A 12,235-nucleotide genomic window follows, 5' to 3' on the forward strand; every position below is an offset into this window, starting at 1 on the left:
AATATTACATAATTATCATGTTATAGATGAGTACATTGAAGCTTTGAGAAATAATTTGCCAAAAGTCACACAGGCATCTTAATAGTGGCCAGTAATTTTTGAGTACGTACTATAGATCTGACACCATTCTAACTACTAAGTGTCGTATTTAAGCCTCAAAACATTATCCCCATTTAGCAGATGAGTAAACTGAGGCACACAGAAGCACACTTGTCCAAGGTCATCCAGCTGGTAAGTGGCGCCGCTTGGCTATGAACCCAAGCCACCTGGGTCCAGATTCTTAACCACTGAGCTATATACTACTTGGAAGTCACAACAGAAATCTGAATTTGTGCAGGCGGTCCATAGGAACTAAATGGTTCATTATTCTGCTGTCTTGCCTAGCAATTGGGTCAACTGACGTTTAGAGAAGGAGTACATGCACGTTCCCATTCATTGAGAGGAAGGGAAACAGTAAACAAATAATAGGTTTCAAATACTGTGTTCTTTCTTTAAGCAGCTAATACTCACTTCTCACTTCCAGATCGCCACCACCATCAGATTTCCCTAACTCCGTCTCTCTCTACTTCCAGAGCACTTTGTAAATACAGATGACCTTTGAACAACATGGGTTTGGATGGTGTGGGTTCACTGATACATGGCTTTTTAAAATAAATACAGCAGAGTACTGTAAACATATTTTCTCTTCCTTGTGATTTTCTTAATAACATTTTCTTCTCTCTAGCTTACTTTAAGAACATAGTACATAATACATATACGAAGTATGCGTTAATTGACTGTGTATGTTATTGGTAAGGCTTCTGGTCAACAGTAGACTGTTAGTGGTTAAGTTTGGGGGAAGTCAAAGTTACACATGGATACACAGGGATATTTTCAACCGGGGGTGAGGGGAGAAGTCAGCGACCTTAATCCCCAAGTTGTTCAAGAGTCGACAGTACTCAAAGAGCACTCACCAGAATGTATCATGCAACTGATTTCTCTCCACATGCAGGTGGCTGCGCACCGATCCCAAGAGTACTCACCGTGTTTAGTGCTCATCTTGCCCACTGATCTGGGACCACCAGGGCAGGGACCATCCATGTCATTCCCTGCTGTAATCCCACCTCCTAGCACAGTGTCTAGCACATGGGAGGCCGTCTATACATATGTGCTGAATGAATGAAGGCTAGATGCTTAAAAACCCAGCAGGATATAAGTTTACAAAACAAAAATTTCTATGCTTGCCTCAATAACGCATATTTGGGGCTCTTCCTTATGACCATCCACAGGCACCATAGCTTGATTCATAACCCACTCCTGGACAGCATCAGTAATGTGAGGGACAACTGTAGAAAGAAGGAATAATTAGCACAAAAGCTTATTTCATGGTTATCAAGGAGAAAGGAACGTATTTGTGTCTTTAGACCTCCCAAATAACCTGAAAGCCACTTGGCAAATGAGACAAATTACATTTCTCATGTTATTATCCATCTCACTGAAATGAATATTATAGGCACAATATAGATTTAATCACTTAAATGTTATGTCATTTCTATTGAAACTGACTGACCACGGAGAACAAGAAACAGAAAAGAGAAATGCCATGTTTGATTCAACTAGAAACATCCATAATGTCAACTAAAACCTGCAGGGAGGGCTGTCAAGGGTACTGTATGCTGGACCCCACGGGGAAGAAAGACGCAGAGTGGTCCGGCCCCACAGCCCACCAACCAGTGGGGACGGGTCTGCTCAGGGTGTAGATGAGATCTTCATGTTGACCAGGGGCCTGTGGCTGCTCACGTCAGGTGAAGAGGCTAAAAGGTGACAGCCCAGCAAGGATTTGAGGCCCAAAGGTCCCTTAGGTGGTGAGCAGGCCTGCAGCTAGTGATCTCTGCTGAAGAGACAGAAAGGCGACATCCTCTCGGGTACAGCCAACTAACTTAATGGGCTACACGAAGCAGGAACGTCGCCCTCTGGGAAGCTGAGGCAAGGAAGGATCTGCTGCCTGCTCTACCTCACACCTGCTGCTCCCTCGAGATGGCAGGAAGTCGTCACCAACCAGTACATCTGGAACAACCCACATACATGCAGCAACGCTCCCTCCCATGGGTCCTCCCAAGATCTACACTCAGGGGGAAAACTTAGAAACCACAAGGGTAGCTGACACCTAAGCCACACCATCCAGTTTCAGTAATAACACGGCTGATCTTTTGATGTCCATCCATCCAACCCCCATGTCTACTTCTCAGCTGGTTCCAACGTGTAAGTGATTTACAGGAGATGGGGAACTATCACCTTTACTCTACCATGTGGGAACGTATGAGTACTAGAGTTGGTGGGGATGGGAGGGAGAGAAGGGAGGACAGGGTGTCTCTCTTAAGACAAAAGAGAATCCTACCACTCAGGAAAAGGCTTGGTGAAAAAAGGGTCAGACCATACTACCAGCCACTCCAACCAGCCATTGAACTCCAGTTCAATCCCCCAGTGCATCCCCAACACTGTCCTTCAAAGTGGAGTAAGTATGATCCATGCAAAGATACAAGAACAAAGGAGACAGACAAAATAAAAACAAACCAAAAAAATCTGCATCTCAATCAGGTAAAAGTGATGAATATGGTTCTCCATGGATTTTATACATAAAAGCTAAAGACAGATATATGGACTAGGAAAAACAATGACATTAGTAATAAACAAAAAGACTGATGAAAATACAATCAAGAACATGGAGGGTGAAGTAGACACCTCTGAATAAAACAAAGAGGAAAAGAAAGCAGAGACATGAAAAGGATTGGAACTTGTAGAGTTCAGGGACCTTCTCATCTTCACATCTATTTTGAGCAGGTGCTCAGCACACAGGTCTCGCTAACCTTTATGGAAAAGAATACCTTGTACTGTTTTCCCCAGGTAATCACCACGCCTCTCTTTATTGATCACATGCTGATATATCTTCCCAGTGGTGATGTTGTTGTCTCTATAAAGGTTAATATCCAAGAACCGTTCATAATTTCCAAGGTCTAAATCAACTTCTCCACCATCATTTAAGACAAATACCTCACCTAAGATTAAAAAAAAAAAAAAAAAGGCAATGTAAATATTACAAATTTGCTTTCGGGGCGGCGGGCTGGCTCAGTTGGTGGAACGTGCGACTCTTGATCTCAGGGTGGTGAGTTCGAGCCCCACATTAGGTAAATAGCAATTTACTTCAAAGCATGAGTGTCCTGGATTCTGGAATTGGCACAAGAACGTTTTAATTCCCATCTCAGGAATCTTAAGCCACAATTAAACAGACAATACATGGAAAGCAGGGCCCCAGCAGGCCAACAGGGCAACTTAGTTAAAGTGAGGCAAAAAAGCCAGTGTGTGCAACCAGCCACCTGCACAACGGCACCTGAAAAAGGACAGAGATAAAGACTTAATCACACAAGGATGATTGTGCTAACTATTGCGCATGTCTCCAGGTCTCTGCTGTTGCTTGAGGGCACTGATTGGGAGTCCAGTGTTCAAAAACCACCTTGTAAGAATTGAACCTCTCCCTGATCAAGGAAATTACATCATTTACTCTGATTTCAAGATGTTCACACCAAAAAAAGAAGGTTGGTTAGCTTATAAACAGAATCAGAAACCTTTTTTTTTTTAAGTTTATTTAATTTGAGACAGAGAGATAGTGCACAAGCAGAGGAATAGCAGAGAGAGAAAAAGAATCCCAAGCAGGCTCTGCACTGAAAGTGCAGAGCCGTATGCGGGGCTCGAACTCACGAACTGTGAGCTCATGACCTGAGCCGAAGTCAAGAGTCGGATGCTTAACCGACTGAGCCACCCAGGCACTCCTCAGAAACCTTTTATACCTTCATTCATGTCTACCTTAGAAAGTACCTACGTGAGGTCAGGAAGATCTCTAACTTAAAGAACAAGAGACCAAACTAATGAAATAGCACTATTTTCACATTCCCCAAATTTCATTTCCACTCCAAATTCCACTGTCTCATGTTAATGAGGAATCATCAATCTATAGGAGTCTTTTTACTTTGATCATCTTAACTTCTGACACATAAGGGAAGATCTCTGAAATCTCTTTAGTTGATTCAGGCCAAACCCAGTTGAATTTTTAAAGTCCTGAAATTTTAAATTCCTAAAAATTTAAAAGTACATAAGCATTATATTTCTAGGAGAGAAAGAGAAAATGTGAATGACAAGTCTTTAAAACAGGTTCTGGGGAGCCTGGGTGGCTCAGTTGGTTGAGCATCCAACTCCGGCTCAGGTCATGATCTCATAGTTGGTGAGTTCAAGCCCTGAGTCTGGCTCTGTGCTGACAGCTCAGAGCCTGGAGCCTGCTTCGGATTCTGTGTCTCCCTCTCTTTCTGCCTCTCCCCAGCTTGTGCTCTGTGTCTGTCTCAAAAATAAGCAAAAAATAATAATTTAAAAATAAATAAACAAAACAGATTCTTAGATTTAGTGTAGTTATAATAAAAATTCCAACATATTTTTTCAACTTGAGGGTGACCCTAAAGTTAATTTGCTAGAAAAACAGGTGATTACCAAAACAAAGCACACAAAAAATAATAAAAAGCCCTTGTAATGAATAACAGTGAGTAAAGGAAGATCGAAATACATATGCATACCTATATTCCAATATATATAAAGATGGAATAAGATAGCATCCACAAATGTACAGAATCAAAATATCCAAAAGATCCCTACTACATAAAAGAATTTAATATAGGACCTGAAAATAATAATAATAAAAAACCTAAGAGCAGCATCACAAAATCAAAGTAAATAAACCACTCAGAAATAAACTTCAAAGAAACATAGGGTCTATATTTAGGAAACTTAAAAACCTTACTTCAGAGACAAATAAAGAAGGCATAAAAATAAGGAAAGCTGCTTCTAAAGCTCCTGAATGGGTCAGTCAATATTTTCGGTGTTCAATTCTTCCCCAAATTAATGCATAAATTTAAAGAACTTTTTGTCAAAAACTCCGACGCAACTTCTTGTAAAGTTGAACACAATGGTTCCTAAGTTAATTCTGTATACAACAAACATTTTGGAGTTCAGAAAAAAAAAAACAAAGGAAGAAGAAAGGAATATGGAGAGCTCTGACCTACTTGATAATAAAAAGCTGCAGCTATTAAAATAATAGGCAGGAATAAACACAGAAATCCGGAACAGAACAGAGGACAAAGATAGACCTAAGTAGAGACAAAAATGTAGTAGATAATAAAAGGTGGCATTTCCAGGCAGCACAAAAGGGATGAAATCTTTGAGAAATGACATTAGGAATAGTTGGCTAATCAAAACAAAAAAAAAAAAAAAAAAGAAAAAAGAAAAAAAATTATGTTACATCTTCATACATTCCAGATGTGTTATCAATGTTAAAGCAAAAGGAAATGAAACTATAAATATAGATCCATAAGAAAATATAGATGAGTATTTAAATATTCCTGTGGCAGAGAAGCCTAAAGTGACATCAAAGGCAGAAACCATAAAGGAAACAGTTGATATATTTAATCACATAAATGGCAAGTTGAAATTCATCAGTGACAAACAGAGGTAACGTTAAAGCAAATTTCAAATAGAGTAAAACTATATATATATATATGTGTATATATATATGTGTGTGTGTGTATATATATAGGTTAATACACTTTACATAAAGTATTCTTGAAAATCATTTTAAAAAATCCAAAGGAAAATTGGCATAGCACATGGCATTAGCCAATTTTGCTGCACACCAAACAACCCTAAAATTTTAGTGACTTACAAAATGCTTATTGATTTCTCCCTTGAGTTACATGGGGGCTGTGGGGCAGTTGTGCGTCTACTCCGTCTCATTCCAGGACCCAGACCTACACGGGGCAGGCAATTCTCAGGGAGGAGAGCACAAGCACCAAAGAAACAGAGCCAGATCATGCCACGGTACCGAAAATTTCTGCTTCAACAAGGCAGATGTCACATTCACTAATGTCTCCTAGGGAAAAACTCTCTCGGGTTTACCCAGGACTAATAGGGTTCCCAGGGTTTGGACTTTCAGTTTCAAAACCACGAAAATTCCAAACAGGCCTGGACGATTGAACCACCGTACATGACCAAAGTCCAAAGTCAATGGGACAAGGAAATTTACTCCACAGAAGGAAGTTGTGTAATGGTTTCAAACAAAAATATAATCTACCATTGACTTCAATAAGTCATTCCACAGACAAAATGAAAATCAAAGAAATCCAAATTAGAACAATGAGATACTTTTAGTTTTGTTTTGTGTTTTGGTTTTCTCTCCGGTTAGTAAAGTTTAAAAAGAATAATATTCAGCAGGGATATAAAAATACAGGTCTTCTTATGCAGTTGATGTGTATATAAATTGGTGCAGATACACAGCCTTTATCAGAAAATTCTTGGAAACAAGATGGAAGTTGAAATTTGAAGTTTTTCAGATTATGGAAAGGTACTATAGAAAACTCTCCATATATTAGAAAACACTTCAAATGCAAACACATTCCAAGTGAAATAAAGAATCAAACACATTCCGGGGGCACCTGGATGGCTCAGCCGGTTAAGCATCTGACTCTTGATTTCAGGTCAGGTCATGATCTTACAGTTCATGAGTTCGAGCCCTGCATCAGGCTCTGTGCTAACAGCGTGGAACCTGCTTGTGATTCATTCTCTCTCTCTCTCTCTCTCTCTCTCTCTCTCTCTCTCTCTCTCAAAATAAATAAATAAACCTTATTTTTTTAAAAAAAGAATCAAAACATATTCCAAGTAGAATAAAGACTAGAAATAGCCACACCTTTATGAAGATTTTTCAATTTTCAAAACTTTTGAAAAAAGACTATAAATAACTACAAACTTATGAAGAATTCTAAGTTTTCAGAACTTTTTTGATTTTAGAGTTATAGATAAGGGATCATGAGCCTAAAAACCTTTGGTAATATACATCATACGCCAAAAGCCTGAAAAGCATATGAGACATCAAAAATTCTGCACACAGGCATTTATGTTTAAAAAAATAAGACTTCAAGATTTCCATCACAGTGTTATTTATAATATTGATACACTGGAAATTATTTCCTATTATTGTACAGATTGTGTGCAGCCTTTAAGAGTATAAAATATATATAAATGTCCACATTACATTGTTGTAAAAATTAGATTAAAAACTAGTGTGACTATAAGATCCAATTCATTTAAAGTTCAAAAAAAAAGCAAAAGTAATGTCTGGAGTTAATCTTTACGATGTGTCAAAAAGTTTAGAGAACATTGATTAAGGAAGCATTTTCCTAATTGTTGAAAAATAACTCTGTTAATGCTCATCTATCCCTACTAGTAGGTTATGCAGCACGCAGTGTATTACGTAGTATGTAATAAAAATAAGATGAAAAAGTAAAAAAAGAATAAAGCTAAAAAGAATAAGCAAAAGTAATCTATGGTGTTAGAAGACAGGATAGCAGTCACCTTGGTGGTTTCTGGTGGGGAAAGATGGAAGGAGCAAGGAGGGGTTTCTGTTTCTTGATCTGGGGGCCAGCTACACAGTATGTTCATCTTATCAAGTGGTACACTTACGATCTATGCACTTTCCTGCTTGCATGTAAAAAGTTTAAAAAGAAAGTATCTAGAGGCTCCTGGGTGGCCCAGTCGGTTAAGCAGCCGACTTTGGCCCAGGTCATGATCTCCCAGTTTGTGAGTTTGAGCCCCACATAGGGCTCTCTGCTGTCAGCACAGAGCCCACTGTTCGTGTGCGCTATCTCCCAAAAATAAATAAATAGTAAAAAAAAAGAAAGTATGTAAGTGCTAATATCTTTTAAAAAGTAATTGGCCGCGTCGGGCTCTGGGCTGATGGCTCAGAGCCTGGAGCCTGTTTCCGATTCTGTGTCTCCCTCTCTCTCTGCCCCTCGCCCGTTCATGCTCTGTCTCTCTCTGTCCCAAAAATAAATAAACGTTGAAAAAAAAAATTAAAAAAAAAAAGTAATTGGCATATACACTCAAATGTCAACATTACTAATAGTTGCCCCAAGTGGTGGGAAATGGATGATTTTTATTTTCTTCATGACAGTCTATATTGTCAATATAACTGTCAATATGATCTATATTGTCTGACTTCTCTTAACAATGAAATGTTAAGAGAACTATATGACCTCTATTGTAAAATGAAAAACATAATTTGTACTGCAAAAGGTACAATCAAAATGGTATCCTCATACACATGTTCATAATGTATGATCCAGCAACTCTACTTCTGGAACTCTAACCTAAAGAAATTACCCAAAATACAAGAAAGAACTGCAATTTAACCCCATGCTTTATAAGACGGGGAAATTATTCTCTCATACCGTGCTCATAAGGTGAAAAAGTGCCTGCATCGATGTTAATATAAGGGTCAATTTTGATGGCAGTGACTCGGAGTCCACATGATTTGAGAATCGTTCCAATGCTGCTCGCGATGATCCCTTTACCAATGCCTGAGATGACCCCTCCAGTGACCAGAATGTACTTCATTGGGAGATGAGTGGCTAGGTGCCAGCACCCAGATATAATCTGAAAGATAATAAAATTAAGGGTCAGGGAAGAGAAACATATTCTCAAACCAGTCAAGCAGGAGGGGGTTAAACCAGAATTTCAAAAGCAGACAGCATTTTTCCATATAAAGTAAATTTTTGAAACAAAATCTTATTTTCTAGGTTTTCCATTTTCGTCGATATGCAGGAAGCTGTGGAAACTTTCTGCAAGCAAAGTGGCTGGCTCCATTGCCCTGATTTTCCATTTACCCCAACTCTGTCACGTGAAAAACTCTTGCTTTTCATCACGAGAAACCAAATTTTCATGGAATTCAGAGGCATGGTAAAATTTTTGCTTAAGGTTTATTTATTTTTCAGAGAGAAAGAGAGAGAGAGAGACGGAGTGGGAGGGGGAGGGGGAGGGGAAAGCAAAGAGAGGGAGACACAGAATCCAAAGCAGGTTCCAGGCCTTGAGCTGTCAGCACACAGCCTGACGCAGGACCCAAGCTCATGAACCACGAGATCATGACCTGAGCCGAAGTCGGACAATTAACCAACTGAGCCACCCACCTGCCCCAGAAGAGACAAGGACCTATAATCAAACTGATCTGTACTGATTGTATCTGGGCAAGTTACTAATCCCCTCTGTGCCTGTTTCTTTATCTGTGAAATAGGATAAAAGATACCAGTCCCAGGGCGCCCGAGTGGCTCAGTCAGTTAAGCATCCAATTCTTGGCTTCAGCTCAAGTCATGATCTCACGTTTTCGTGAGATCGAGCCCCACATCAGGCTCTGCACTGACAGCATGGAGGCTGCTTGGGATGTTCTCTCCCTCTCTCTCCACTCCCCCACCCCCACAAATAAATAAATAAACTTAAAAAAAAATAGCAGTTCCTTGGAGCATTATTCAGCACTAAAAAGGAATGAACTATCATGCCATGAAAATACATGGGGGAAACTGCCATGCATATTACCAAGCGAAAGAAGCCAATCTGAAAATGTTACATGCATCCTGTATGATTCCAACTATTTGACATTCTGGAAAGGGCAAAACTATGGAGACAATAAAAATATCAGTGATTGCCAGAGTTTAGGGGGAGGGAAGGATGAATAAGCAGAGCACAGAGGATCTTTAGGGCAGTGAAACTGTTCTGTGTGATATTCTAATGGTGGATACACATCATTATGCATTTGTCCAAACCCACAGAATGTAAAATACCAAAAGCAAACACCAATGTAGTCTAATGGACTTTGGATGATAATAATGTATCAATGTAGGTTCATCAGTTGTAACAAATGAACCACTCTGGTTCCAGATGTTGACAGTGGGTAAGGCTGTGCCTGTGGGGGAAGGGGATATATGAGAACTCAGTGCTTACGCTCAGTTTTGCTATGAACCTAAAATTGCTCAAAAACACGAAGTCTGTTTTCTTAAAAAAATCAATATTCAAATAAGCCAACATTTAAAAAAATCTCATAGGTGGTTGTGAGGATTGAATGAGCTATAGATTAGAGGTCAGCTGATGCCCATTCTGATTTTGTAATTTATTTCAAAACAAACTATCATGATTTGAAGGTGTATAAGGTTATACCTCACTTCAGAGCTCTGAGTTCAATTTAAACTAGTCGACCATGGTCAAGGCAAGTAAACTGAAGCCATCCAAAATATACATGAAGCCATACAAAATACACTGAGCCCAGGTGGCTCAGTCGGTTAAGCATCTAACTCTTGATTTCGGCTCAGGTCATAATCTCACGGTTCGTGAGTTGAAGCCCTGCATCAGAGTCTGTGCTGATGGTGTGGAGCCTGCTTGGGATTCTCTCTCTCCCTCCCCCACTTCTCCTTCCCTGCCCCAAATAAATAAATAAACTTAAAAAAAGCATACAGATATAGATATATAGATATACACATACATATAAGTATATACTTTTATACACATATGTCCCATCCCAAATGGCTTCCCTAAGTGCCTGGACCTACCTTTGTCTACACACTACAGGTGATCACATCCAGTGCCATTGTTCCCCTTCCCTAGCCAGCTGGCATTCCATTGACTGCAGCTAAATTTAGCATAAAAGATTCACAATCAGTCCAAACCCAGAATGGTCCTCCTGTGGATCCACAGTACATCTGAATATTCGCCTCTTTCCACTCGCACTGGGCCAGGTGGTCATTATAGGGGTAATTTCTTCACAGCTCTCCCTTACCCACTCCTCTGTTGATTTCTTCTGTTTTGATAAGTGCCCCTCCTCTAAAGTCAGACAGCCTGGGTTCAAATGTTCACTCTGTTATTTACAACTCTGACCCTGGGCAACTTTTTCAGCTTTTCTAAACCTTGAATTTCCCTACCTGTGCAGTCCACAGACATAATAATAGTGCCCGCGGTATACGGGCATGTGGGCATTTACAAAGAGAGTGCCCAAGTGCTCAATGAAAGTTAGCCGTTAGCATTTTTCACAGCACTCTGCTCACCATTCAATCAGCTCACAAGTGTTTCTTAAATGTCTATTATGCTTGACATGTTCCCAGGTCCTGGGGCTATGGGGATGAACAAAAAGGCAAGACCCCTGCCTTCTTGGACTTCACCTTTCCTATGGGATTAAGGGGCAAATTGAAGCCAGCGTGCATTTTGTCAGTTGAGAGGAAAGAATGAATACTAGAGGTCAGATTGCCCCTAGCCGCAGCTGGACTAGGAACAGCAATCCAAGGAACCCGTAGGATTGCAACTCCATTCCCTTACAAGTAAAGACGTAATTACCAGGTGTACCTAATGAAATCTCCAACATAAACACAAAGTCAGAGGAAGGAGCACCCGAGCACCTGCTAGCATGATCTCATGGCATCCACCTTCTCAGGAGATCCCTGCCCCAAATCTTGCCCTTAAAATCCCTCACTTGCAAACCGTTAGGGAGTTAGGAACTTTAGAGGATTAGCTCCCTGTTCTCCTAGGTAGCATCACACCAATAAATAGCCTATCTTCCTTTACTGCAAAAAGCTCAGTGTCAGTTTTTTTTTTTTTAATTTTTTTTTTCAACGGTTTTTATTTATTTTTGGGACAGAGAGAGACAGAGCATGAACGGGGGAGGGGCAGAGAGAGAGGGAGACACAGAATCGGAAACAGGCTCCAGGCTCCGAGCCATCAGCCCAGAGCCTGACGCGGGGCTGGAACTCACGAACCGCGAGACCGTGACCTGGCTGAAGTCGGACGCTTAACCGACTGCGCCACCCAGGCGCCCCTCAGTGTCAGTTTTTATTGGCTTGCTGGGCATGGGTTGAACAAAGTCTCATTTGGTTCCGGTACAAAATGAGCACTGCTGTAACTGTAACTTATACTTGCACTGTGACACTATTAAAATGACTTCCTGGGGTCCCTCTGTAGTTCAGGGCTCAGGTCATGAACTGGTGGTTCCTGGGTTCCAGCCCCCTGTCGGGCTCTGTGCTGACAGCTTGGAGCCTGCTTCAGACTCTGTGTCTCCCTCTCTGTCTGCCCCTCCCCCGCTTGCGCTCTCTCTCTCAAAACTAAATAAACATTAAAATATTTTTAAATAAAAATAAAAATAAATGACTTCCTATTTGTGAAAGTTAGCAAAATCAAAAAATGCCATTGAAAACAAGAGTGCATTCATGTGAAGTCTCATTATGTGGTTGTCAAAAAGCCTAAGAATTTTTCACAAAAAATTCCCTTATATACAAGGATATAAAATCGAATACATGATCTCAATTATATTTTTTAATGAAAACTTATCAAAAGTACCTCAAAAAGCTAAATT

General features: G+C 40.2%; 1 protein-coding gene across 3 annotated transcripts in view; it reads right to left on the reverse strand.

The window, feature by feature from the left end:
- Positions 1-12,235, reverse strand: part of CTPS2 (CTP synthase 2) — a 101,547-nt gene that overhangs the window by 87,203 nt on the left and 2,109 nt on the right. For all 3 annotated transcript variants that reach the window (XM_030305533.1, XM_030305532.2, XM_030305531.2), the window contains exons 2-4: positions 8,301-8,505; positions 2,865-3,035; positions 1,225-1,325 (exon numbers count right to left, since the gene is read on the reverse strand). In XM_030305533.1, coding sequence (XP_030161393.1) covers positions 1,225-1,325; positions 2,865-3,035; positions 8,301-8,466 — 438 coding nt within the window. In that variant the 5' untranslated portion in view covers positions 8,467-8,505. The remainder of the gene's footprint in view (positions 1-1,224; positions 1,326-2,864; positions 3,036-8,300; positions 8,506-12,235) is intronic.

The sequence above is a fragment of the Lynx canadensis genome, chromosome X (assembly GCF_007474595.2).
Source record: "Lynx canadensis isolate LIC74 chromosome X, mLynCan4.pri.v2, whole genome shotgun sequence".
NCBI classification, from domain to species: domain Eukaryota; kingdom Metazoa; phylum Chordata; class Mammalia; order Carnivora; family Felidae; genus Lynx; species Lynx canadensis.